The sequence below is a fragment of the Pipistrellus hanaki genome (genome assembly GCF_964339955.1).
Source record: "Pipistrellus hanaki genome assembly, chromosome: 5".
Taxonomy (NCBI): domain Eukaryota; kingdom Metazoa; phylum Chordata; class Mammalia; order Chiroptera; family Vespertilionidae; genus Pipistrellus; species Pipistrellus hanaki.
This window is the reverse complement of record NC_140507.1, coordinates 71724526-71749428: the sequence shown is the minus strand read 5'-3', so window position 1 is coordinate 71749428 and position 24903 is coordinate 71724526. Positions and strand designations below refer to the sequence as shown.

Here is a 24903-nt window from a genome sequence, read left to right as displayed (position 1 = left end):
TCTGGCGGGAGCTGGCAGGGTGACAGGGTCCCTGCTGGAAGCAAACGCCACACGCAGGTGGAGTTTCTGCAGGTTCTTTACGGAGGAAGAGAATTCTGTGGTCGGCTGAGGGAGCTAGGCCTGTGGGTGCCATTGGGGACTCCTTATCCCGGGAGGACAGGTGAGCCAATGGCGATATCGGAGTCTACTGGGAGGGGGAGAAGCCCAGGTCAGTCCAGTCAGACAGGGTGTTTTCGGAAGGACCCACAACTCCATCGCTGGAATTTGCAGGAAGTGGCAGAAAAACTGACATGAGGAGAGATTAGCCGAGGGGAACAGGAGGCAGTGCTCCATATCCCAACCCCCCGAAGTGGGGGTTAGTGGCTTTTTTTTTAAATGCCCTTGGCTGGAATCGAACCTGCAACCCTCAGTCCACAGGCCGGCGCTCTATCCACTGTGCCAAACCACCTAGGGCTAGAGGTCAGTGGCTTTGGTCAGATTCTCAGAGAATGTGGACTCAAAGGCTGAGAGACCCAGGCTGGACAAAGTCCTTCCAAATCTTCACCAGATGGCCAGGGTACACGGCACAGGGCACAGGACCAGGGCAGCTCTGCTTTTTCCAGTTGCTTTATTCCACGTGACAAAGATCCCGGCCCACCCACCATGACCCTCCACCGCTACCCCCCGTGCTGGGGGGCAAGGACCCCGAGCTGAGATGGCAGCAGTGAGCCCCTCAGTACATGATCTGGTACACGGAGGCATGTTCCCTGGTCCCCGTGGCGATGAGGCGGTTGTTGGGGGAAACGTCACAGCACATGACAGACATTTTCTCGGGAACCTGGGAGGATCGGGGAGCACAGCATGGAGGGGGCAGGGGGGCTCACTCACCCGTGCCTGTCCGTTCAAATGTGGTCCCTACGGGCCTTTGCACTGGGACTCCAGGCTGGCACTGCCGGCCCCCCCCCCCCGCCCCCCAGGCCTCCATGGTACCTGGAACTGCAGGGTTCCTGTGGGCATGCTGTAGATGCTGACCAGGGTGTCCATCCCCACGCTCACCCACCACTGGCCTGGAAAGAGGCAGAGGGGTACCAAGTCAGACTGGCAGCTGAGGGCCACCACCCTCCTGGGGATCTGGGAAATGGAGGGAACCCCCACCTCCCACACGTCCCCAAGGGTAGCATCGGTGTGAGAGGTTCATGCTGATGAAGGGCAGGGGGAGGAAGGGGCTCGGGGAAGGTCGGAGAGGTTGGGCCCCGTCAGTGGGGTGGGGCCCTGTGGCTGGCTGGGGGCCCCAGAGGACTCCCCCCACTCCCTCCTGGCCACTCACCGAGAGGGGAGAACTTGAGACCGAGGATGGTGCTTTCCTTACAGCCCACCATGCGCCTCTGGTCCCCCAGGGTGGACTGCAGCCACTGCTGGCCATTGGCTGTGCCCACCAGAACCCAGTCCTCCCGGGGGCTGGGGGACAGGCTTATGATCTGGGGGTAGGTGGCAGGCAAGGACCTGGTCAGGGCCCAGCCTGGCCCAGGAGGTGGGCGGCGGTGTGGGAACCAACCCCAGGGAAGGACCGCCTGCCCACTTCCTGGCTGCAAGGCCCCAGCAAGCAACTTCACATCCCCAAGCCTTGGTGTGCTCATCTGTAGAATGGGTTGGTCCTGTCTGCTTTATGGAATTATCACAAAGACTATGCAAGTATCCAAGGCTATGTGGGCAATAGGAAAGGACATGTCGAATGGCCCCTGTTCCTCCCAGCATCACCAAGACTTAGGGTACCGCTACCCACCCCCCCAACTGACCTCACAGCGTCCACCTCCTTCTCTAGCCCGAGACCCAGCTGCTACCTGGCCCAGCAGGCCCCCGCCCGCCCAGCCGGCTCACCTGAGACTCATACTGGTACTCCCGGGGCTCCTTGGTCCTCAGGTCCCAGCACCGCAGGCAGGCCCCCAGGCCCCCCGCCCAGATGTTACTGTCTTTGACCGCAATGGTCTTGACGCCATGAGGAGGGCCCGGCAGGTCCCTGGCCAGGAGCAGCAGCAGAAGGGGGTTGGAACGGGGACTCTAAGCTTTGGGCCCAAGGACCCTCCCTCACCCAACCATCCCCGGCTGACAGGTGGGGAAACGGAGATCGACAAAAAAAAAAAAAGTACCAGGACCGGGCTTTGAGGAAACAGCCCAGCCAAGATTTGAACCCGGGTCTTCAACCCCCCCAGATCCGAGTTCAAGCAGGCAAAGGCGTTAGCCTTGGGACTGCGGAACCCCTGCCCGGCGGGCGATGTGCGAAGGGGCCGCACCTGACCACACTGTGGTCCCGCAGGTCCCAGATCCTGATGTTGCCTTCCGTGAAGCTGGCGAAGGCCAGGCTGTCCTCCAGGCTGGCAGCCAGGGCCTGGCACGTGAGGTCTGGCGCGGGCAGCTCATCGCTGACGTGCAGGGAGGGCGCCGTGAGGTCGCAGACGCCCACGCCCGCCAGGTTGTGGCCGCCCGTCAGCAGCGTGGTGCTGTTGGAGAACAGGAGGCAGGTGCGCAGGTAGGCGAAGGAGTCCTGGGAGGGCAGAGGCACAGGTGAGCGTCCTGCCCGCGGCGGCTCCTCCGCTCCCACAGCCTCCGCCCGCAGCCGGCCCCGCGCTCACCGCTCACCTCGACGCGCAGCTGGCTCACCGGGAACCTGTCCTCCGCCTTCTGGCCGGCCAGGCTCCACACCTGCACGCCGTTCCTGCCGCAGGTGAACACGTGCCGCGTGAAGCTGCTCACGGCCGCGGCCAGCACCGACTCCCCGGGCCGCAGCGTCCGCACCAGCTTTATTCTGTGTGGGACGGCCAGCTTCTTGGGTTGCCAGGGCAACGCATCGGGCCTCTCCCAGGAGACTTCGAAGTCCTCAGAGTCCCAGCATCTTAGGAGGGGAAACCTTGGGGTCACCGCCTGTGAGCCCCTTTGCCCAAAGGGAGGCACCCATCAAGCCCTCCAGGGACTTTTTTCTTTTTCGGATGTGGGGGTTTTCTCTCGGGCCTTCTTTCCCGGCTGCGCTACACTGCGCTCTCCCCATCTCCTACCCACCTCCCTCCAAGTATTCTCCCTGTCCCGTAACCAAATACTGCTCCCTTCTGCCTGCAATGATTTGCCCCCTGGAAAACTCCTGCTCATCCCACAAAGCCCCAGCCATGATGCCCCTGCTTCCAGGCCAACGGTCTCTCCCCACACCTGGGCTCCCCTAGCTTCAGGCCACAAGGTTGGGGATGCCTGCCTCCAGCTCTGAAGCAGCCTCTCCCCCTCCCCCTTCCAAACCCCGTGAACCTGGGCTGGCGATGTGGGTGGGGAGGGACAGTGATGCTGGTATGAAAGTAACTGGGGTTTCACTTCCCTACCCAGACCCCTCTTCTCCAGTTACGGAGGACAGTCCGGTGGTGATGGGGAGGGGAGGGCACGCCTGCACCCCTGGGCTCCCCCACCTCCTGGGGACAGAGGCACCGACGGGAGAGGCAGGCCTAGCACTTACATGGGCTTCAGAAGGCGACAGGTCCTCCTGGCAGGCTCCTGCGGGTGGACCGGGATCAGAGCTGAGCCATGTTGGCCCTCTCTGCCCCAGAGCCCCAGACTTTCAATGTGGGGGGGACCAGCTCATGCCTGGCTCTTGCCAGGGTCTCACCTGGGCCACATGGGACAGCATCGCCCCTGGTGCCACGCCCGGCCCTGTGCTCCCTTCCTGGAAACCTGGAGGGGAGGTGTGGGGGGGATGGGAGGGCGGAGAGCGGGCTGAGACCAGAGCAGTTTAGCAGCAGGTATGCCCCCCCGAATAGGCTGCCTGTCCCCTCTCCCCCCACCCCCCATCCCGCTGGAATCACCCAGAGCTTCTTCGATGAAGGATTCCACTCCAAAGTAGAAGGGTCCCACGTTCTGGCTCTCCTGCCGGCAGGAAACGGGGTCAGACCAAAGGACCTGCCCAAGGGCAGTCTTAGCACCAGAAAACCGCAGGGACGCGCAGGCAGGGAGGCCGGGACTGGGCCACGGCCAAGTCCGCGGACCCAGGCAGAGCCCCGGCTCCCTGGAGGGCGCGGAAGGGCCGAGGGTGGAGGAGGGGGGCCAATCCCGCAGAAACGTGAACACCCCACGGGGCCCGGCCGGGATCACCGCCAGCCCCCTCACTTACCAGGCCCGGCATCTGTTCTGGCCCTGTGACGGCGGGAGGGGAGGGAGGCGGGGAGAGACGGTGAAAGACAAGGTTCAGCCTGCGCTGCCCTCCGCGCGTTCGAGGCCCGCCTCCCAGCCCCGGGGACACTCACGCCTGTGCCTCGATGGGGTCCCGGCGAGAATCTGCCAGAGCTGCTGGGTCAGAACATCCTGCCAAAACTGGGGCTCAGAGTCGCAAGACAACAACGTGTCTAGCTGGAGAGCCGAGGAGCCGTCCGCTCCAGGGGGCTGCTGGAACCAGTCGGAGGACCTGGTTGCCATGACGTCTGCGAAGTCTGGCCCCTGCAGACCGGAGGGCTCTGGGGGCTTGGCCGTGGGACTGGCGGGTCCCCAGGCGTCCAGGTCAGCCTGTTCGGCACAGGAGACCAGCTCGCCTGGGACCGCCAGCACCGGGCGGGCGGCGGTGAGGGGCGGGAGGGTGTGCCCGCGCCTGCGCCTCCCCCCGGGAGGACCCGGAAACCTACCTCCCTCGGCTGGAAGCCCTGGGGCTGGCGGCATCTCTCCAGGAGCCGCCGAAAATGTTCTGTCTGGAGGAGGGAAACATTATTCCAGCTGAAGCTTTGTCATTGGACAGACCTGGGTGCGAACCCCCACTTGCAGGCCAGTTTCCCTGCGTGTGAAATGGGGATACGCCACCTGCCTTGAACATCCCGGGGTGATTACCCATCACACAGAGCCCTCTGCACTACAAAGCACGTTCGGGGTACCCCGAAGCCAGCCTCGGCAGGGGCCGACAAGATCTATCCCGAGGACACTGCTGCTTTAGGATGGTAGACAGCGGAGTCGGATCCGGGTTCACATCCTAACTGTTTTCTTGGAATGCCTGAAAACTAAGGCCTGAGCCGGCTGGCGTGGCTCAGTGGTTGAGCCTCGACCTGTGAAACTAGGAGGTCAAAGTTCAATCCCCGGTGAGGGCACAGGCCTGGGTTGCGGGCCGGATCCCCAGTGTGGGGCATGCAGGAGGCAGCCAATCAATGATTCCCTCTCATCACTGAAGTGTGTGTGTCCTTCTCCCTCTCCCTTCCTCTCTAAAATGATTAAAAATAGCCCTGACCAGTTTGGCTCAGTGGATAGAGCGTCAGCCTGAGGACTCAAGGGTCCCAAGTTCGATTCCGGTCAAGGACATGTACCTTGGTTGTGGCACATACCCAGTAGGGAGTGTGCAGGAGGCAGCTAATTGATGTTTCTCTCTATCCCTCTTCCTTCCACTCTGTAAAAAAAATCAATAAAATATATTTGAAAAAGAAAATGATTAAAAATATATATATATTTAAAATAGCCTAGCTGGCTTGGCTCAGTGAATAGAGCACCAGACTGCAGTCAAGGGCATATATGTTGGTTGCAGGCACCTCCCCAGCCCAGGCCCTGGTCAGGGCACATGCAGAAGGCAACCAATTGGTGTGCTTCTCTCACATCAATATTTCTCTGTCTTTCCCTCTCTCTTAAAATCAACGGAAAAATATCCTCGTGTGAGGATTAACAAAAAACAATTTTTAAAAAAATAAACAGCCTTTATGAAAAAAAATAATAAAGGTTGAGCATCGACCTATGAACTAGGAGGTCACAGTTCAATTCCCGGCATGGTTGTGGGCTCCATACCCAGTGTGGAGTGTGCAGGAGGCAGCCGATTAATTATTCTCTCTCATCATTGATGTTTCTTTTCTCTCTCCCTCTTCCTTCCTCTCTGAAATCAATAAAAAAAATATATATTTTAAAAGGTTCTATGGAGCTCTAACTGGTTTCACTCAGTGGATGGAGCGTTGGCCTGTGGACTGAAGGGTCCCGGATTTGATTCCGGTACAGGGCATGTATCTTGGTTGTGGGCACATCCCCAGTGGAGGGTGTGCAGGAGGCAGCTGGTCGATGTTTCTCTCTCATCATTGTTTCTGGCTCTCTATCCCTCTCCCTTCCTCTCTGTAAAAAATCAATAATATATATATATATATACATATTTTAAAAGGTTCTGTGGACATGGAAGGGACAGAGTGACCTAACTTTAAGTTTCCTTTTTCTACCTACCCACCAGCCTACCTATCTATTCTTTTTTGTTGTTGTTAATCTTCACCAGAAGATATTTTCCCATCAATTATTTTTTTAAATATATTTTATTGATTTTTTTTTTAATTTATTATTTTTTTTTTTACAGAGGGGAAGGGAGAGATAGAGTTAAAAACATCAATGAGAGAGAAACATTGATCGGCTGCTTCTTACACACTTCCCACTGGGGATGTGCCCACAACCAAGGTACATGCCCTTGTCCGGAATCAAGCCTGGGACTCTTGAGTCCGCAGGCTGACACTATCCACTGAGCCAAACTGGCTAGAGCCTCGTCAATTTTTAGAAAGAGTGGAAGGGAGGGGGAGAGATAGAGAAAGAGAAACATCGATGCAAGAAACACATCAATTGGTTGCCTCCCACATGCGCCCTGACCTGCAATCAAGGTACTTGCCCTTGACCGGAATCAGACCCGGGACCTTTAATGTTTGGGCCAACACTATCCACTGAGCCAAACTAGCTAGGGCTCTTCTTTTAGAATATGCTCCTCCCTACCACACATCCTCCTTCCTTTTCTCCATGGCACGGATCTGACACAGATACTGGGCTTTTTGTTTTTGTTTTTAAAAATATATATTTTACTGATTTTTTTTTACAGAGAGGAAGGGAGAGGGATAGAGAGTTAAAACGTCGATCAGCTGCCTCCTGCACACTCCCCTGGGGATGTGCCTGTAACCAAGGTACATGCCCTTGACTGAAATCGAACCTGGGACCCTTCAGTCCGCAGGCCGACACTCTATCCACTGAGCCAAACCGGTTAGGGCCCGAGCTTGTTTTTAATCTCTCCGTCCATGGGACTGTGCAGCCCTGCACAGCAGCTGCCAGCCACGATGGCTGTGTGCACAGAGCTACGGACAATGAAGGAGGACATGCCTGCAGTGCCCACAGGCACATTTCCTGTGCTCAGCAGCCACGTGGGCCAGGGGCTTGCAAACCAGATGGCAGGAGCGCCTAGAACCAAGGACAGTGACTCCTAGAACGTGCCTCCGGCTGCGACCAGAGCAAACAAGGCTGGGACCTCCCGGCCAGCATTCCCAAGAAGGGGCATGTGGAAACGTGCGCAGGTGCGGCCGTGGTTAATCCAGGACCAGACGAAACACAGCGCCAGCAAGTTGTTCTAGAGCTGCCTGCCCAACGGGGCAGCTGCCAGCTCTATGTGGCAACGGAGCACTTGACATGTGACGATGGGCGCCACTTGTTCAAGTCCAACAGCCACACGGGCCCCTGGCTACCGTTTAGGATGACGGCAGGGTTGCCTGCTGGCCTGCGGCTCCCACGGCCCTCCAGAAGCTCCCCAAAGCCTGCTGGCCCAGATCAAACCCCCAAATACCTGGGAAATGTCCTGATGCACAAAGACAAATCATAAGGAAATGCAGCATAAGCATGCATGGCAGTCGGTTGTCTCACAGGCATTCCTGCCATCCCCATTCTGCAGGCGAGAAAACTAAGGCCCAGAGAAGCAAAGCCAATTCCCCTAAGTGAGAGGAGGGTGGGCCTGGGGGGAGGGGAGGTGGCCAGGCAGTGTTTACCCGCCTCTTGGAACAGCCTGGTCCCTCCCCCCTGCCCTGCCCTGCCCGTTGGGCAAACAGGGTGGTGGTGGGAGGGTCTGGGTGTGGGAGCCCCTCTCTGAGCCATGGAGCTCCCCGGGGCCCTCCGTGATGGATTCCCCAGCTGGGCCTCCCAGCCTCAGGAGGCCCAGGGGAGCCTTCCCCAATTCGCCCTGGCTCGTTAATGCGCAATTTACTGGCACTTTAATGCACTCAGCATGAAAAGTGCTGCTCCCTCCTGCCTGCTGGCTGGCCTCCCTGGGGAAGGCTGTGTGCAGGCAGACGGTGGGGAGGAGTGGGAGTGGGAGTAGCGGCTGGCTGCTGCTGCTGCTGCTGCTGCTGCTTGGGATTTTAAATGCACAGCAAGGAGGCTGGGAAAACAAGGAGGAGGAAATCCAGAAGAGGGGGAGGGGGAAGTGGGCTGTTGAGGACTAAAAGGCATCAAGGCTGCTAGAATCATCACCTGGGGGTGGGAGGACACTCGGCTCCTGGGTTGAGCAGCAACAGAAGTGGCCCATCTTGGGGCCTTGCCCCCGCCCCCTAAGTCTTGATACTCAGTAAGAGCTCTCTGGCCCCTCCCCCAAACACGGTCCACAATCTGATTGCTGCTCACCACATAACTGTTCTAGGTGACACACATCCATCAGCTGGCCCCCCAACCCCCACACAGCTCCTGCCCAGCTACAGTCAGTCCTCCCTGTAGCAGTCAGACACCGCCTGCGAGCCCGAGTCAGGTCCTGTCTCTGCCTGCAGCCCTCCAGGGCCCCATCCCCACTGTGCTGTGAGCCCAAGTCCTCCCCGTGGCCCACACAGCGCTGCACAGCCTGCCCTCGCTGCCTCCCGTCTCCCTCTGCTCCAGGCACCAGAGCCTCCCTGCGGTGCCTCCAGCATGCCAGGCCAGGGACGGCCCCAGGCCCTTTGCACGTGCTGTTTTTCAGATACCTTCACGTCCGCTCCCCGCCCCCCTTTAGTTCTCTGCTCAAATGCCACCTTCTCAGTGAGCCTTTCCTGACTACCCCGGCCTGCAACCCGCTCCCATTCTGGTCCCCCCCCCCCCCCCCCCGTCCACTGGGGGCTGCTCAATTCCACGTCCACCTTGCCTGGCCCTCGCCATCTGACACTTCTATTTACCCAGCTCCTCTCACCCCGAGGGCCAGGGTTTGTCTGTGTTCCTCTCTGCTATTTTCCTGGCGCCTACAGCAGCACTTGGCAAGGTGAGAGATAAATATCTGTTGAATGAATAACTGTTCTGGTTGCTTCCTGCCTCTCTCCCCATCTGTCTCTCCCGGTTCCCGAGCTGCCCACCCCGGTCCCTACTAAATCGCAGACACAGCCCTGGCCTTCTGCCAGTCACATCTGGCACAGGCAGGAAGGTCCTGCCAGCGCCCAAGGGAGAGAGGCCAGGTGGCAGGAGGACAGGCAGGGGTGGAAGCCAGGCTTCAGCCTGGGCAAGGCGCCCTGCGAAGGGAGCCAGGGCCTCCGGTGCAGACCTGTCCCTGGCTCAGCGGTGAGCCAGGCCCTTGAGAACTCTCAGACATAAGGAAGATGGTAATCCAGGTATGTCTGGCACACACAACAGGCCCTTCAGAGCTGAGGCAACTGACCCGCAAAGTGTGAAAAACACTCCTGGACTCGTCTGAGCCGCGCAGGAACCCAGGGAGCAGGCCCGGGGGAAGAGGCTCAGAGAGGGGACGGGAGAGGCACTCCCAAGATGTGCGGGTCCACTGGTATCCTGGGGGGTTCCAGGCCCCACCCCTCCTCTGCCCACAGCCCTCCGGGCTCCCACCTCCCTGGGGTAAAAAGCACAGGTCCTACCTAGGCCCAAAAAGCCTTGAATGACCTGCCCCCGCCCCCACCCTGCTTTCACCTCCTCCCCTTCTCCCCTGCCTTTCCAGGAGAGGCCGCCGTCTGCAGAGCTCCCGGTGACTCACCTGCCTGTGGTGTTCCTGCAGATCCTGCCGAACCTTCTGGATCTACGAAGGAACAGCAGGGATCACACCGGGCGGTGGTCAGTGGAAGTGGGCAGGGATCTGGAATCTGAATGCTGTGCGTGCTTCTCCCCAGCTGAGTGCCCCTGGACAAGTCACTTTACCTCTCTGGCCCCTACTCTCATCAAACAGGATGGCCCTTCATACCCTCAAAATGAGAGCCAATTAGGGAGACCCCTGATTCCATTCTAGGTGTGAAGGCCAAAGGCCCTCCCTGAGACCTCTCCCCACCCCTCCTCCGTCCCATCCTCAGCCTCTGGCTCACTCTGCTCCAAGCACACTGGCCTCCTCAGGGTTCCTCCAACAATCATACACCATCCTGCCCCAGGGCCCTTGCACATACAGCGCCCACTGCCGGGAACACCTCTCCCTGCTCTCTCTGGGGTGCAGGAGCCCTATCCTCTGTGACCATCACTTCCCCTCAGAAGCCCTTTCTGACTACTCGCTCAAAACCTTTACTCATTCTCGGCTCATCATTTTCTATTTTCCTTTCAATGCTGATATTTCCCCCCCCGAATTTTGTTTTTTTCTATTTACTTATGTGTCCCTCTCATCCCTTTACAGCCGCCCTGTCCAATGTGGTAGCCACTAGTCAGGTGCGGCTATTTAAATTTAAACCCGTTCAACATTCAGGCCCTTACAAGTGCTCCACTGCCACATGTGGCTGGCAGGTGTCCTATTGGACATGGTGGCTATAGAACGCCACGGAAAGTTCTAGAAAACATAGCACACTAGAACATACGCGCCTCCAGGGCAGGGACTCTAGCCATGTGCTGCGAGTTAAAGAAGCCTCTCCTTTAAATATGGAATTTCTAGCCGGGACCGGTTTGGCTCAGTGGATAGAGCGTCGGCCTGCGGACTGAAGGGTCCTGGGTTCAATTCCGGTCAGGGGCATGTACCTTGGTTGCGGGCACATCTCCAGGGGGGGGGGGGGGTGCAGGAGGCAGCTAGTTGAAATTTCTCTCTCATCAACATTTCTAGCTCTCTGTCCCTCTCAATTCCTCTCTGTGTAAAATCAATAAAATATATATTTAAAAAAATGGAATTTCTAGTTTTCACAGCAAGATTCTTATGAAGGAAAACTCACATGAAGCTGGGGTTCACTGGGGGTAACTCACGTGCCCCAAAGTTAGCAAAAACAGATTTGTCTTGAAACCCTGCTCCTGAGGACAAACAGAACAGCCTTCCCGGGGGCTGCCCGGGGGCGCTGCCCGGTCTGTGGCTCACCAAGTAGTAAAGGCTGTCCAGCCGCGCCCGCAAGTGAGGAGGGGACCTGTGGGGAGAAAGACCAGCTGGAGGGGGGCAGGACCTTCCCCCATAAAGCAGCGTCCAGGTGAACGCAGTTTTAATGCCGCACTTAAATCCGTCTATAAAATCAAATCCATGCCCAGGCACGCCCACCACCACAAAGACCAAATGTTTAAGAGCCGGGTGAGTGTTGCTGGCTTCCTCTTGGCTTCAGGCTTCCCCGTTAGTGGTCCGTCCTCTGGGCCAGCCATCAGGAGACAGACAGGATTCTCTCCTCCGTGGCGCCTGGGAGCACAGAGGGACTCCCGACCCCACGCACTGTCCTCACCTCGGGAACTGCCTCTTCAGTTGGTCCAGGACGGCCTGAGCGCTCAGGCCCGGAGCCTCGGCCTCAGGGGGAGCCTGCAAAGGCGGATGAGAGTGAGGTGGGACCTCCTAGAACCTGGAGGTAATTTGCCTTCTCTCTCTCTCTCTCTCCCTCTCTCTCTCTCTCCCTCTCTCTCTCACTCTCTCACTCTCTCTCTCTCTCTCTCCTTCTCTCTCTCTCTCTCTCTCTCTCTCTCTCTCTCTCTCTCTCTCTCTTTCTCTTTCCCTCGTTACTTAAGGGACCACAGAGTACCGTTCATTTTGCATCTTGCTTTAAAAATCTAAAGTATTCCCTCTCTTCTTTATGGAAGACATTTGCCCACTCCTGGCCTAAACTGTTAGCAATGGCCCTCTCTGGGAAGTAACCTCTGGAGGGTGGGGAATTTTGCTTGTAAAACATGAACAGAACAGATGACACAGTCGTGTGTTTTACACCTGGGTCATAAGAACTAAGTTTAATTTTTAAAAAGCAAATGCCGCCCTCGCCAGAGTGGCTCCGATGGTTGGGCCTTAGATTCCAGGTCAGGGCACATGCCTGGGTTTCTTTTGGGCTCAGTCCCCTGTAAGGAGTGTGCAGAGGCAGCTGATGGATGTTTCTCTCTCCCTCTCCCTTCCTCTCTCTCCAAATATCATTTTAAAAAAATGTAAAAAGCAAGTGTGTTTGCACCTGTCAAGTATGATGGGTTAGTGACCCCAATATAAAGGCCTGGCCAGTCACCCCATAATATTCCTCCATCAGAAGAAGAATTAGCCTTGGCTGGTGGCTCAGTGGTTAGAGCATTGGCCTGCAGATGAAGGGTTTCGGGCTGGCCTCTCACCCAAGGGAACATACCTTGTACCTCGGACGCACATTTGATCCCTGGCCCGGTCCTGGTCCGGGCCTGTGTGGGAGGCAACCAGTCCATGTGTCTCTCTCACATCCATGTTTCCTTCTCCCTCTTCCTTCCCCTCCTCCCCACTTCCCCTCCTCTCTCTCTTTAAAAGATCAATGGGAAAAAATATCCTCTGATGAGGATTTAAAAAAAAAGAAAAAAGGAGAATTAGATAGGAGCCCAGCTCCCAGGCTCTTCCCCTCCCCCCAGAAGTTAATGCCATATCACACCCTCCCCCTCCTCACCATCCCTGGAGGCCTCACCATCCCCGGAGGGTGCCGCTGGGGGCTGGCATGGCCAGAAGAGGTCATCCTCAGGTAGTTCTCACAGAGGACTCTAAAAGCAACAAGGAAATGAAGGCCCTGAGGGGAGAAAGCTAAGGCAGAGTCAGTGACAGACCAGCCCCCCCCCCTTCCCTCCCACACACACCACTCAACACCGTCTCCCCTCCAGGACCCGGTCTGCACTCCTGGCCCCCAACCCCATCCCTGTGTCCGCTCATCAAACACTCCAGTGCCTGCAGCTGTGCTGATTAACAGTAGGGCCCCTGAGGTCTCGCCCTTTGAGGTGTGTGTGGCCCTTTGAGGTGTGTGTGTGTGTGTGTGTGTGGGGGGCGGGGGAACAGTCAGGGCCTGGGGAAATCAGGGCTTGGGGGGGCAGTCAGAGATTGGGGAACGCAGAAAAGAACACCAAGGCTTAACCTCAGGTTTTGGAGGCGATTCCCCAAAGGCCGAGAGAACACCATGGGAAAGGGGTTTTGAAGGATGAGTAAGAGTTGGCCAGGTGAATTCGGAGGCATTTCTCAGGCGGGAGGAAAGAGACCTCTCTCTCTACCACAATCCCTCTTGTTGCTCCAGGTCCCTTTGCTTCCATCCTCGGTGCCCCTCCAAGTCTCCTCACCGGCCCGGTGACCTCGGAGTCCTCCCAAAGGCCAGGGGCCTACTCACCTCCTCGACAACAGAGGCTCAGAGGAGCAGGAAGGAAACTACGGAGGTCAGCCAAGTTCAGGCCGAGAGGAAGCCCCCTCCTCTCCCTCCCCCCGGGGGGCCCTTTTGACCCGTCGGGCCCCGCCCCGGCCCGCCCTGGGCCCGCCCCGGCCCGCCCCCTCCCGCCCCGCCGCCACCTGCGCCGCCGAGCGGATCAATGAAGGATCGGCAGCTGCACGTGGGTTCGGGCTCCGGGGGCGGCAGGCGGCAGCTCCGACCAATCGTAAGGCCGCTTGCCCACGTGGGCCGCGACCGCTGTCGTTGATTGGTCGGCTCGCCCGGGACGCTGGTCGTGCTGTCAATCAGCTCACCCGGGGCCGCGGTTTAACCCTTGCGGTCCCGCAGCGGGACAAGCGGCGAGCATGCAAAGCCGCAGGCAGTTTGGGAGGCGGAGGAGGGCGAGGATGTTTAGAAGGGCTTGGGGGGATTGGGGTCGGGAGGTGCCGGTGGGGAGGGGCTGGGCGGCGGGTAATTTCATTGTTTGGTGAGATGCCCGATCATTTTTCGATCATTTTTCGTGAGGCCCCGGAGTGGCTTAGCTCAGGAGATGGGGTTGGGGGGTGGCACTTGGAATGGGGGCGGGGGGAATCTTTAACGCTCTCACTCTAATCCTTAGATATGGGCTAATAACGCTTTCGTGGTATTAAATAACGTGCAATGCAAACGAAGCTTCAAGCCCCCTTTCCGAGGAAAGCCTAACGGCTCCCTTTTATCCAGAGCTTCTCACGAGCCAAGCCCTAGGCTGCGCATTTTATCAGGAATTTTCCCAGCTGCCCTCCAAGCCCCGGACTGCAGATGTGAGAACTGAAAGCAGCTACTGCAAAGGCCTTGAGGCTGGTACATATTTTTCCAGGTTTAAGGCCAAGGTGGGAAGAAGGGTAGGCATCTAGGCCTAGGGCTATGTAGAGAAAAGAGGGTAGGGGGTTGTGGTGTGAGGGGAGGGTGTTGAAGGATTCAAGCGTGGCTCAGTGGTTGAGCATCAACCTTTGGTCCAGGAGGTCAGGGTTCCATTCCCGGTCAGGGCACATGCCCAGGTTTTGGGCTTGATCCCCAGTGTGGGGCCTGCAGGATTCCCTCTCATTATTGATGTTTCTATCTCTCTCTCTCTTCCTCTCTGAAATCAAGAAAAACATTAAAAAAAAAATTAAAAAAAGCTCTGTTTTGGCCTGGTTTGAAATGCCTACTCAGGATAGGAAGTGTTCAATCCGGCCTACCCCAGGACCTTTGCACTAGTTATTCCCTCTGCCTGGGACAGTCTGACAGCCACGGACTCCCTCCCTCCCCTTCAGCTCTGCCTGAGAGGTCACCACCTCGATGAGACCTCCATTCTCCCTCTCTTGTTCTGTTTACTCCAAGTGTGGTTTGAATGCGAGTCAACCTTGTTTTAATCTCAGTGGCTCTAAGCCCTGTTGTGTTCAAAATTCACGTAAAGCCAACAGGACGCCAGCACATCCCCAGGAGGAGCCACAGGCTCCTGGGCAGGTGTGCTGGCTCGGTGAGAGTCCCATGGGACCCAGGGATTTCCCATTCCCCGGAGCTGTGCTCCAGGGGGACTCCGAGCGTTCGGATCCTGGGACAGGCCCCAGAGGCTCTGATGCAAACACAGCCGGGGCTTTGCGGCTGGGCTATGGGGGAGGACTCGAGGGCTGCCATATAGGAACCGCAAAACAGGTTTTCACCCAGATCCCTCAACCGGCCCTTAATTGAAGCGAATTTTATTTATGGTCCAACCTGCTAATTGCCTCCCTCTGTGCGCTTGGCTCTCCTCCTCTCTGTGGTTGCAGACTTTCAGCTGAGCGCACTAACTCATCCGGGGCTGGCTCGTCCTGTCTGGTTTCTGCTGGGTACCTGTCGTTGCTTAAAACGATGAACATGAAATAAAATTAAAAATTCAGCCCCTCCGATGCACTGGCCTCATGTCAGTCGCTCAGTGGTCACCTGTGGCCGGGGACTGTCCGCCTGGGGCAGCACAGATCTAGACTCTTCCCGTCCGCTGCAGAAAGTTTACAGAAGGGCACAGGCCTGAGGCTCTTGGAAAACAAAAGTCCTGGGTCCGTGTAGAATCGGGAAGCGTTTGGTGGCAGCCTTCCATCCCCACTGGGGGAAAGCCCTGTGTGTGTGTGTGTGGGGGGGGGCGGGGGTTGGGTAATATTTGGACATTTTGTGGGTATGTGTTCCTGCTGGTTCTTTCTTTGACTGTCCCCTGCCTGCCCCAGCCCGGCCCCGCCAGCTATGAGCCTCCTTGAGCTCTGGGGAAAGAGACGGATGACACAACCGAGAGGAACTGAGGAAGCACGGATTTCCTTCTTGGCTTCTGAGCTGTGCTTTCCTTGGTGGAAATCCAAGGTCTGGATGGAAGTTTGGGAGAAAAGAGGTTTGCATTTCCAAAGCTCTGGCATTTCCCAGGCCTGTCCTGGACACCTCAGACCTGTTACCTGAGGGACCCCAGAGCCACCTGGAGGGAGTGTGGGCCATTCAGAGGAGTCAGGAAAAAGCCCAGAGCCCTAACCGGTTTGGCTCAGTGGAGAACGCGTCGGCCTGTGGACTCAAGGGTCCCAGGTTCAATTCCGGTCAAGGGCATGTACCTTGGTTGCAGGCACATCCCCAGTAGCAGGCAGCTGATGGATGTTTCTCTCTCATTGATGTTTCTAACTCTCTCCCCCTCTCCCTTCCTCTCTGTAAAAAATAAATAAAATACATTTTTTTTTTTTTTTTTAACGAAAAAGCCCAGCGTGGAGAAGGGGCTGTGGCGTAACCACAGAGAGTGGCAGCAGGGAGGTAGGGACTGGCTCCCCCGGCCCCCTCTCTCCTCCATCCCCAGAGCCCCCAGGGGCCCACGTGAGTGGAAACCACAGCCACGTGTCAGGAGGGAGGCAGGAGGACTCTGAACGAATGACCAAGAGCAGCGTGAGGGGACGAGGACTCTCGGAAGACACTGGCCAGGCCGGGAGAGGCTCCAGGGCAGGATGCCCCCGGCTGCCCCGCTCTCAGACACCCAGGACCACGGTGGCACTCAGACCTGGCCCCAGGAAAAGTGAATTTATAAATTGCCGGGCGTTGATGGCGGCTTGCTTTCTGCCACCTGGTGGAAAGAGGCTCGTAAGGGACGACCACAGAATGTGGCTTACAACAGCGGGGTCCCATCATCTCACATGCCGGAGGCCCAAAGTCCAAAAGCAAGGTGTCCACAGAACCACGCTCCCTCTGAAGGCTGCAGGGAGGGCTTCTGGGGACGGCCAGCAGTCCCTGGCCCTCCTGGGCCGTAGACACATCATTCTAATTGTTGTGTCTGTCTCCACGGGGCCTCCTCCCCTGTGTATCTCTGTGTCAAATTTCCCTCTTCTTCCCTGACTGGTTCGGCTCAGTGGATAGAGCGTCGGCCTGCGGACTAAAGGGTCCCGGGTTCGATTCCGGTCAGGGGCATGTGCCTGGGTTGCGGGCGCATCCCCAGTGGGGGGTGTGCAGGAGGCAGCTGATTGATGTTTCTCTCTCACCGATGTTTCTGGCTATCTACTCCTCTCCCTTCCTTTCTGTAAAAAAATCAATAAAATACATTTAAAAAAAATCCAGTTTGGCTCAGTGGATAGAGCGTCGGCCTGCAGACTGAAAGGTCCTGGGTTCTATTCTGGTCAAGGGCATGTACCTTGGTCGTGGGCACATCCCCAGTGGGAGGTGTGCAAGAGGTGGCTGATCGATGATTCTCTCTCATCGATGTTTCTAACTCCCTATCCCTCTCTCTTCCTCTCTGTAAGAAATCAATAAAATATATATTTTTTAAATTCCCTTTTCTTATAAGGACACCAGCCATTGGATTAGGGCCCGCCCTATTTCAGCATGACTTCACCTTAACATCTGTAATCATCCACTTCCAAATGACGTCACATTTTCATCTGGTGGGGGGATAGGTGAGGGGAGCGGAGTAGGGTAGGACTTGTATCTTTTTTTATATATATATATATATTTTATTGATTTTACACAGAGAGAAATTGAGAGGGACAGAGAGTTAGAAACGTCGATGAGAGAGAAACACCAACCAGCCGCCTCTTGCACACCCCCCACAGGGGATGTGCCCGCAACCAAGGTACATGCCCTTGACCGGAATCGAACCTGGGACTTTTCAGTTCGCAGGCCGACGCTCTATGCACTGAGACAAACCGGTCCCGGCGGACTTGTATCTTTTTGGGGGACACAATTCTCTCTACCAGGCTCAAAAGAGAAATGAAGTAACTATAGTGACTCGTTCAGTCCTCCAGGAAGCCTGATATCCCCATTTTACAGAGGAGAAAACTGAGGTTATGGGAGAAGTTACCTCATCTGCCCAAGGTCACATAGTTACTAAATGGCTAAGCTAGGCTGTGAACCCAGGTCATCTTGCTCCGGGGGTGGGGGGGATGTAGCCTTATAGCCCTTACACCATATCACTCACATCTAAACGAGGGTTCTGCCACTGACTGCCCACGTGGTGGCATTAGGTTCCACCTCCGCCAGGACCCAAGCTCCGGGGAAGGCTCATCCATTCCAGAGGTGGATCCGGGCGTCCTGGGTGCTGTGCTCACTTTGGGAGAAATCGAGATGTCTCGGCTGGTGTTACAGATCCAATCGCCCCCTCACCTGGTGGCTGGAAACAACAGACCTTTATCTTCTCCCAGGTCTGGGGGGCGGGGGCCTGGGGGCGGCGTTGCTGGTTTGGCCTTGGGTCACTGATGAGTAAGGAGCGAAGCTGCAGCCTTTCTCTTTCCTCTCGCAGCCTCCTGACGCTTTTTGTTTTATTTAACTCTCCCCTGTCTGCCGTGGTGCTGGAAGGATGGCTGCAGGGAAGACACTTGTGTACACACACACACACACACACACACACACACACGCATTTCTTTGTGTGCCGTCTCCGTGGCTTCATGCCCTCCAGGGGGCCCTGCCAAGTCTGACGCTCGGATCCATGGGGCGGGGCCGGAGGGCTGCTGAGATTGCTTTTTTGACAGCCAAGCTAAGGCTGTTTTCGATTGTTGGAGGCTTCCCAGCAAATTTGCAGTGGGCCGATCCCCATGCTGTCCTGGGAATGAGGCGGGGGCTGCAGAATACCTTCTTGAGCCTCCTTCATTCCCTAAATGAGGAGTGAGGAGGAGAAGGGAGCCTGTGCAAATTAGACAGAATCCCCTAGACCAGTGATTTTTATTTTTATTATTTATTATTTATTTATTTTGTAAGAGAACATTTATTAGAGGGAGAAGAAGGAATTCCTGGAAGAAATGGGCTTAGGAAGTGAGTGACGGAGGTAAAGGAAGGGCCCTTGGAGCCTGGGAGTGAGGAAGCTAATGGTAATGTGGGGGGTGGGGAGGGGGAAGGCGGGGGACCAGGGAAAGGGAAAGGTCCGGTGTGTCCTCTGGAGGGAGAGTCCGCCTGATTTTTTAAGAAAATATTCACCAGAGGATATTTCTTCCATTGCTTTTTCAAAAAGGTATTGATTTTAGCCGAAACCGGTTTGGCCCAGTGGATAGAGCGTCGGTCTGCAGACTGAAAGGTCCCTGGTTCGATTCCGGTCAAGGGCATGTGCATTGGTTGTGGGCACATCCCTGGTGTGGGGTGTGCAGGAGGCAGCTGGTCGATGTCTCTCTTTCATCGATGTTTCTAGCTCTCTAGCTCTCTCCTCTCCCTTCCTCTCTACAAAAAAAAAACAATAAAATATATATTTTTAAAAAGATATTGATTTTAGAGAGAGAGGAAAGGAGAGGGGAAGAGAGAAAAGAAAAAGATCCATCGGTTGCCTCCCACATGCACCGGGACCACAGATAGAACCCACCACCTGGGCATGTGCCCTGAGCTGGCATAGAACCAGCAACCTTTTGGTGCATCATGGGACAACACCTAACCAACTGAGCCACACCCGCCAGGGTTCCATTGCTGTTTACAGAGAGTGGAGGGGAGAGAGGGGAGAGAGGGAAGAGAGAGAGAGAAACATCGATGTAAGAGACACACAGTGATTGGTTGCACACACCCAGATAGCTGCCGGGGATTGAACCTGTAACCCAGATAAGAAGCCCTTGACCAGGAATTGAACCCGAGACCCCTTCAGTGTACAGGCTGATACTCTAACCACTGAGACACACTGGCTAGGGCTACTATTTTTTTTTTTTTTTTTAATATGTTTTTGCCGAAACTGGTTTGGCTCAGTGGTAGAGCGTCGGTCTGCAGACTAAAAGGTCCCAGGTTCGATTCCGGTCAGGGGCATGTACGTTGGTTGTGGGGGTGTGCAAGAGGCAGCTGGTCAGTGTTTCTCTCTCATCGACATTTCTAGCTCTCTATCTCTATCCCTTCCTCTCTGTAAAAAATCAATAAAAATATATTTTTAAAAATATGTTTTTATTGTGCTTATTTATTTAAACACATTTTTATTGATTTCAGAGAGAGAGATAGAGATATCAATGATGAGAGAGAATCATTGATTGGCCGCCTCCTGCATGCCCCACACTGGGGATGGAGCCCACAACCCGGGCATGTGCCTTGACTAGGAATCAAACTGGTGGCCTCTTTCTTGGTTCATGGGTCGATGCTTAACCATTGAGCCACAACAGATGGGCTAGACTAGGAATTTTTTTAAAAAATATTTTATTGATTTTTTACAGAGAGGAAGAGGGAGAGAGAGTTAGAAACATCATTAAAAGAGAAACATTGATCAGCTGCCTCTTGCACATCCCCACTGGAGATGTGCCCGCAACTCAGGCACATGCCCCTGCCCGGAATCGAACCTGGGACCCTTCAGGCCACAGGCCAACGCTCCATCCACTGAGCCAAACCCAGTTTCGGCTAGGCTAGGAATTTTTAAATATTTTGGTATAATACACTGATCAGGAATCAAACTTGCAACCTTGGTGTATCTGTAGGAGGCTCCAGTCAACTGAGCTACACTGGCTGTGCTGCAGCACACAGGTGTGTCACAAAAAATTTAAAATATGCAAAAAGTAATTAGTCATGAGCACCGACTTCTTTTCCCTTAGAATAGATTGTCAAATGAAAAAATGACAGCCAATAATACAATAGCTGTCCGACATAAATCAAAATGATACCTATTTTTTGTCAGATTAGCAAAAAACATTCTATTTTTTGGTGTGCCGCAGAATTTTAGTAATTAATTTGTGTGCCATAAAATGAGAACGTTGAAAATTGCTGCCCTGGGCTGGTTCTGAGCTGAACTCGTGGTCTCTGGCACCCTCTTCTGGTAGAAGTTTTAATTACAGATTTATTGAAGTACAATTACATAACAATGAGGTCATCCATTTTAAGCATACTGTTTGATGATTTTTAGTATATTTGTACAATTATACAACCATCACCAAAACCCGATTTTAGAAAATGTCCATTGTGGCTGAAATGTCCCTCTTGTCCTTTTTGATTCAATTCTTTCCTCCCATCCCTATTTTTCTGTCTCTGTAGGTGTGACTTTTCTAGAAATGTCTTATGAATGGAATCACAAAATATGTGGTCTTTTGTGCCTGGCTGCTTTCACTGAGAATATATATACTTTAATCCTCACCCAAGGATATTTTTTCCATTGCTTTTTTATTTGTTTGTTTTTAGAGAAAATGAGCGGAGGAAGGAAGTGGAGAGAGAGAGAAACATCAATGTGGGAGATACATCAATTGGTTGCCTCCTGTTCTCATCCTAACTGGGCGGGTGTTCAAACCTGCAACTGATGTGTGTGCCCTCTGTGTGTATATATGCATGTGCACATGTAAATTATACATGTTTCCCCCTTTAATTTTGAGGGTTAATTGCATTCTGTTCCCCTTTATCCTAAGTCAGTGGGCATTTTCTAAGAATACTGACTTAGGAGGTTTTGAGAGTGACAGGCAGCCCTTTTGTGGTCATGCTTTTTCTCTATTGAAATAATTCTTGATCTATTCTGAATATAATGACTTTGTCAGTATGTTTTGCAAATATTTTTTCCTTGTTGTCATTTGTTTTCTTCACAGTGGCTTTTAAAGAGCAAATATTAACAAGTTTTAATGACCCACTTGATATTTTCTTGGTGTGTGTTTGTCCCATTTTCTTTCCTATCAAAGAAATCTGCCTAACCTACGGTAAACAAAGAATTTTTCCCCCTGTGTTTCTTCTGTAAATTTTATAATCTTCCATTCAAGTCTATGATTCACTCTGAATTGATTTCTGTATACTATAGTATGAAGTTATCAATTCTGAACAATAACTGTAATTTTATTACTGTTAATGAATCATAATGTAAATATCTGTGTTTTCCAATTATCTTAGGTTCTACAGCAGCAGTTCTCAACCTGTGGGTCGTGAAATTACAGTTATGAAATAGCAACAAAAATAATTTCATGGTTGGGGGTCACCACAACATGAGGAACTGTATTAAAGGGTCAAGGCATTAGAAAGGTTGAGAGCCACTGCCTTAGATTGATGGGTCGGCATTCAACCAACTACTAGTAAGCCACACCAGCCAGGACTGGATGTGTATTTCCTAATTGTTGGTTTAAGAGTTTCATTTAAGTCCATTAGATCAAGCTCTGAGGAAACTCGAAAGACACTGTTGGTAACAAATTTTGTTCCCCAATCTTCCATTCTGACTGTGAATTTTGCAGCTTCTTCTTCTTTTATTTGTCTTTATTGTTGAAAGTATTATAGATGTTCCCTTTTTCCCCCATTGGCCCCTCTATTTTGCACCCTCTCCCCCTCACACTATTATCTGTATCCATGGATTATGCATATAAGGCTGCTCCTTTATGTCTTTTGTTGTTGTTTACAGTATTTTAAGGCCAAGTTACTAGGAGCATACAGATTTAGAACATCCAGAAGTCTTTGAAAGTATAATATTTTGTTGTTCCACCCATTTATACATTCATTGGTTGCTTCCTATACGTGTCCTGATGGGAGATGGAACCCACAATTTTGGCATAGCTGGGTAATGCTCTAACTACTTAGCTACCTGGCCAGGGCGGGAAACGGTTGCTAAATTTGTTCCACTATACACTAATCTTATGAAAATGATTAAAACGTTTTTTGCAGACCTTAGCAAATACATTTTTATAATTATGTTCATAAAAAAAATGGTCATATTGGAATTTTTTTTTAATATTAGAGAATATTTATTAAGGCAAGGATAACCCGAGACATATTGGAATTTACATTTATACTCTATCCACTGCCAGCCGGTATTTTTGAAATGAGCATTCATAGGACATGTGCTAGGTATTTCAGATCAATTTAAATATCGTATTATGAGTTTCAGGTCCAACCCAAATTTATTTAGGCTTTTTTAGTCTTTTTTAAAATCGGTTAAAAAGGAATGCAAATACCTTAGGAATATCACAGCCTTTTATATTTCAAAATTCTGTAGACAGTAATTGACCCAAAAGACATTTCTTGGCAGTGTGAAATGCACACCCGGGAATTCTAACACCTCACACCGGTGGCTGTACTGAAACGAGTTCTGCGTGCAGTCTAGGAACATAGAGCCCTGCTTCGCACGGAGCAGACCCTGGGCCCCGGGTTGCTGATTTTGAGTTAGGGGAGGAAGTCGAGGGGAGGGGGAGTTCTGTGTCAAAGGTCAAACTCAAGCACAACCCAGCCTTGCTTTATGACGTCACTATTGAGAGGTTTGTTCTTAAAAAACGGGCACAGATTAACAGTGACTTTGTAGCCAGACGACCCCTGCTGCTGCAGGTCACGAGGCCCTCCTGTCCCGTCCAGGGTCCCGGCCCGGGGCGCTCCGCCGAGAGACTGAGTCAGGATTTCCGGTCCAAGAGCAGGATTCGAGGCGGGCCGCGGCGCTGGGGTCGGAGGCTGGATTGTCCAATCAGAGTCATGGAGAAGGAGGGCGCCTGGAAGAATTGTCCAATGAGGGAGAAGGAGCGGGTTTCAGAGAACTGTCCAATCAGGGTGAGGGGCTCCGAGCATCTTCCAATCAGGGCCGGAGGCGGGCGCGCTGGCGGCGTGGACGTCGCTCTCACAGGCCGAATCGCGGGGCCGCGGGGAAGACGCGCAGGAACCGTATTGGGTAACGGCCGGGAGGCGTTGAGTGCGCGGGGCCGGGGCTGGCTTGACCGGCACAATCGTCTGGAAGCGGCTGTGGGCCTGGGTCCCCGCGCGCCACCCCTAACCTCCGGGTCCCGAACCGAGTCTCCTTCCTCTGCTCGGCGTCCTGTCCCTTCCCCCGGGGGAGGTCGCACAGTCCCGACGGGAGTGCGCTTTCTGCCTTGGGGGGAAGTCCCAGCGCCCTATCCTGTCCCCGTCTGGGAGCCGCGGGTCCTGACCGGGGTGTCCTCCCGCGGCCGAGGGGCAGGGTCCCGGCGCCTGGGTCAGAGATAGAGCCCCGGCCAGCGTGGCTCCCAGTCTGGGCACATGCCCAGGTCTCAGACCTCATTCCCAGCAGGAGATCTGCAGGAGCCAGCTGATTGATGCTTCGCTCTGATTGATATTTCTCTCTCACGTCTTCTATCGATGTTCTCTCTCTAAAAATCAATAAACTATTTAAAAACAAAAGAACAGGAGGTCAACATTGGTTCAATCTAAATGGTTTATTCATATTTTGGCAGTTTTACGTGCAACTGTGTGTACGTGTGTGTGTGTGTGTGTGTGTGTGTGTGTGTGGTGCTATTTTATGATGTAGATTTATGCACACTGCCACCAAAATCTGTTCATTACCATAAAGATTTCTCTAGAACCCACTCGTTTTTGTTTGTTTTTAAAATATATTTTTATTTCGGAGAGGAAGGGAGAGGGAGAGATAGAAACATCAATGATGAGAATCACTAATTGTCTGCCTTCTGCATGCCCCCCACTGGGGATCGAACCTGAAACCCAGGCATGTGCCATGACCTCCTGGTTCATAGGTAGATGTTCAACCACTGAGCCATGCTGGCTGGGCCTGAAGCCACTGTTTTAAGGATACTTAAAATCCTTGATGCATCTGATATGTGGTTATTTAGCCCCCCCCCCCTTATTTTTTTCTAGAAAGAAAGGAAAGAAGAGGGATAGAGAGATAAAAACGTTGATGAGAGAGAAATATCATAGATTGGCTGCCTCCTGCACAACCCCTACTGGGGATCGAGCCTGCAACCCGAGCATGTGCCCTTGACCGGAACTGAACCCAGGATCCTTCAGTCCACAGGCTGATGCTCTATCCCAGTGTTTCCCAAACTTCTCTCATGATGAGAATCACCTGGTGGAGTTGTTAAAACACAGATTCCTGAATCCCAACTAAGAAGTGCTAAACTAGAATTTTTGAGAACATATAGGTAAAATTGCATACCTAACTTAGTGCTCTGTATATAACATCTGTCTTAGAGCACTAGTTAAGTATACAATTTTACCTATATGTTCCCAAAAATTCTAGTTTAGCACTTCTTAGTTGGGATTCAGGAATCTGTGTTTTAACAACTCCACCAGGTGATTCTCATCATGAGAGAAGTTTGGAAAACACTGCCACTGAGCCAAACTGGTCCCGGCTGATTTTTTTTTTTTTTTAAAGAGAGAGTGGGAGGGAGGGAGAGAACATCAACATGAGAGAGATGTTCTCCCACATTTTACCCACAGAGCCATACCGGCCAGAGCCTGATTTATTCTTTTCATACAATCCTCAGAAATAAGAGCTTTTTTCTTCTAGTGTTCTGGATGCCTGCTTCAGATGCTCTGTGACTATCTTGGGTCTGTGTGGGCTGTCACA

General features: G+C 53.5%; 1 protein-coding gene across 1 annotated transcript; it reads right to left on the bottom strand.

Moving 5' to 3' along the window:
• Window positions 1-589: 589 nt before the first annotated feature.
• Window positions 590-13209, bottom strand: TLE6 (TLE family member 6, subcortical maternal complex member). The gene is made up of 17 exons (XM_084883516.1): window positions 13188-13209; window positions 12504-12616; window positions 11331-11404; window positions 10982-11027; window positions 9698-9739; window positions 4629-4691; window positions 4257-4512; window positions 4124-4146; window positions 3819-3879; window positions 3623-3687; window positions 3473-3510; window positions 2617-2869; window positions 2271-2521; window positions 1858-1996; window positions 1307-1457; window positions 970-1046; window positions 590-817 (listed from the first exon to the last, which is right to left on the bottom strand). Exons 2-17 carry the CDS (start codon window positions 12549-12551, stop codon window positions 713-715), a joined length of 1692 nt encoding a protein of 563 aa, XP_084739642.1. The 5' UTR covers window positions 12552-12616; window positions 13188-13209; the 3' UTR covers window positions 590-712.
• Window positions 13210-24903: the final 11694 nt, after the last annotated feature.

What these genes read in the sequence shown, in the direction of transcription:
- TLE6 (XM_084883516.1), bottom strand. Translation starts at nt 12,551, where the DNA reads ATGACCTCTTCTGGCCATGCCAGCCCCCAGCGGCACCCTCCGGGGATG. An exon ending in CTGAAGAGGCAGTTCCCGAG is followed by an intron (nt 11,028 to 11,330) that starts GTGAGGACAGTG and finishes TTCTCCCCACAG; the next exon opens with GTCCCCTCCTCACTTGCGGG. An exon ending in AGGGCTTCCAGCCGAGGGAG is followed by an intron (nt 4,513 to 4,628) that starts GTAGGTTTCCGG and finishes TGTGCCGAACAG; the next exon opens with GCTGACCTGGACGCCTGGGG.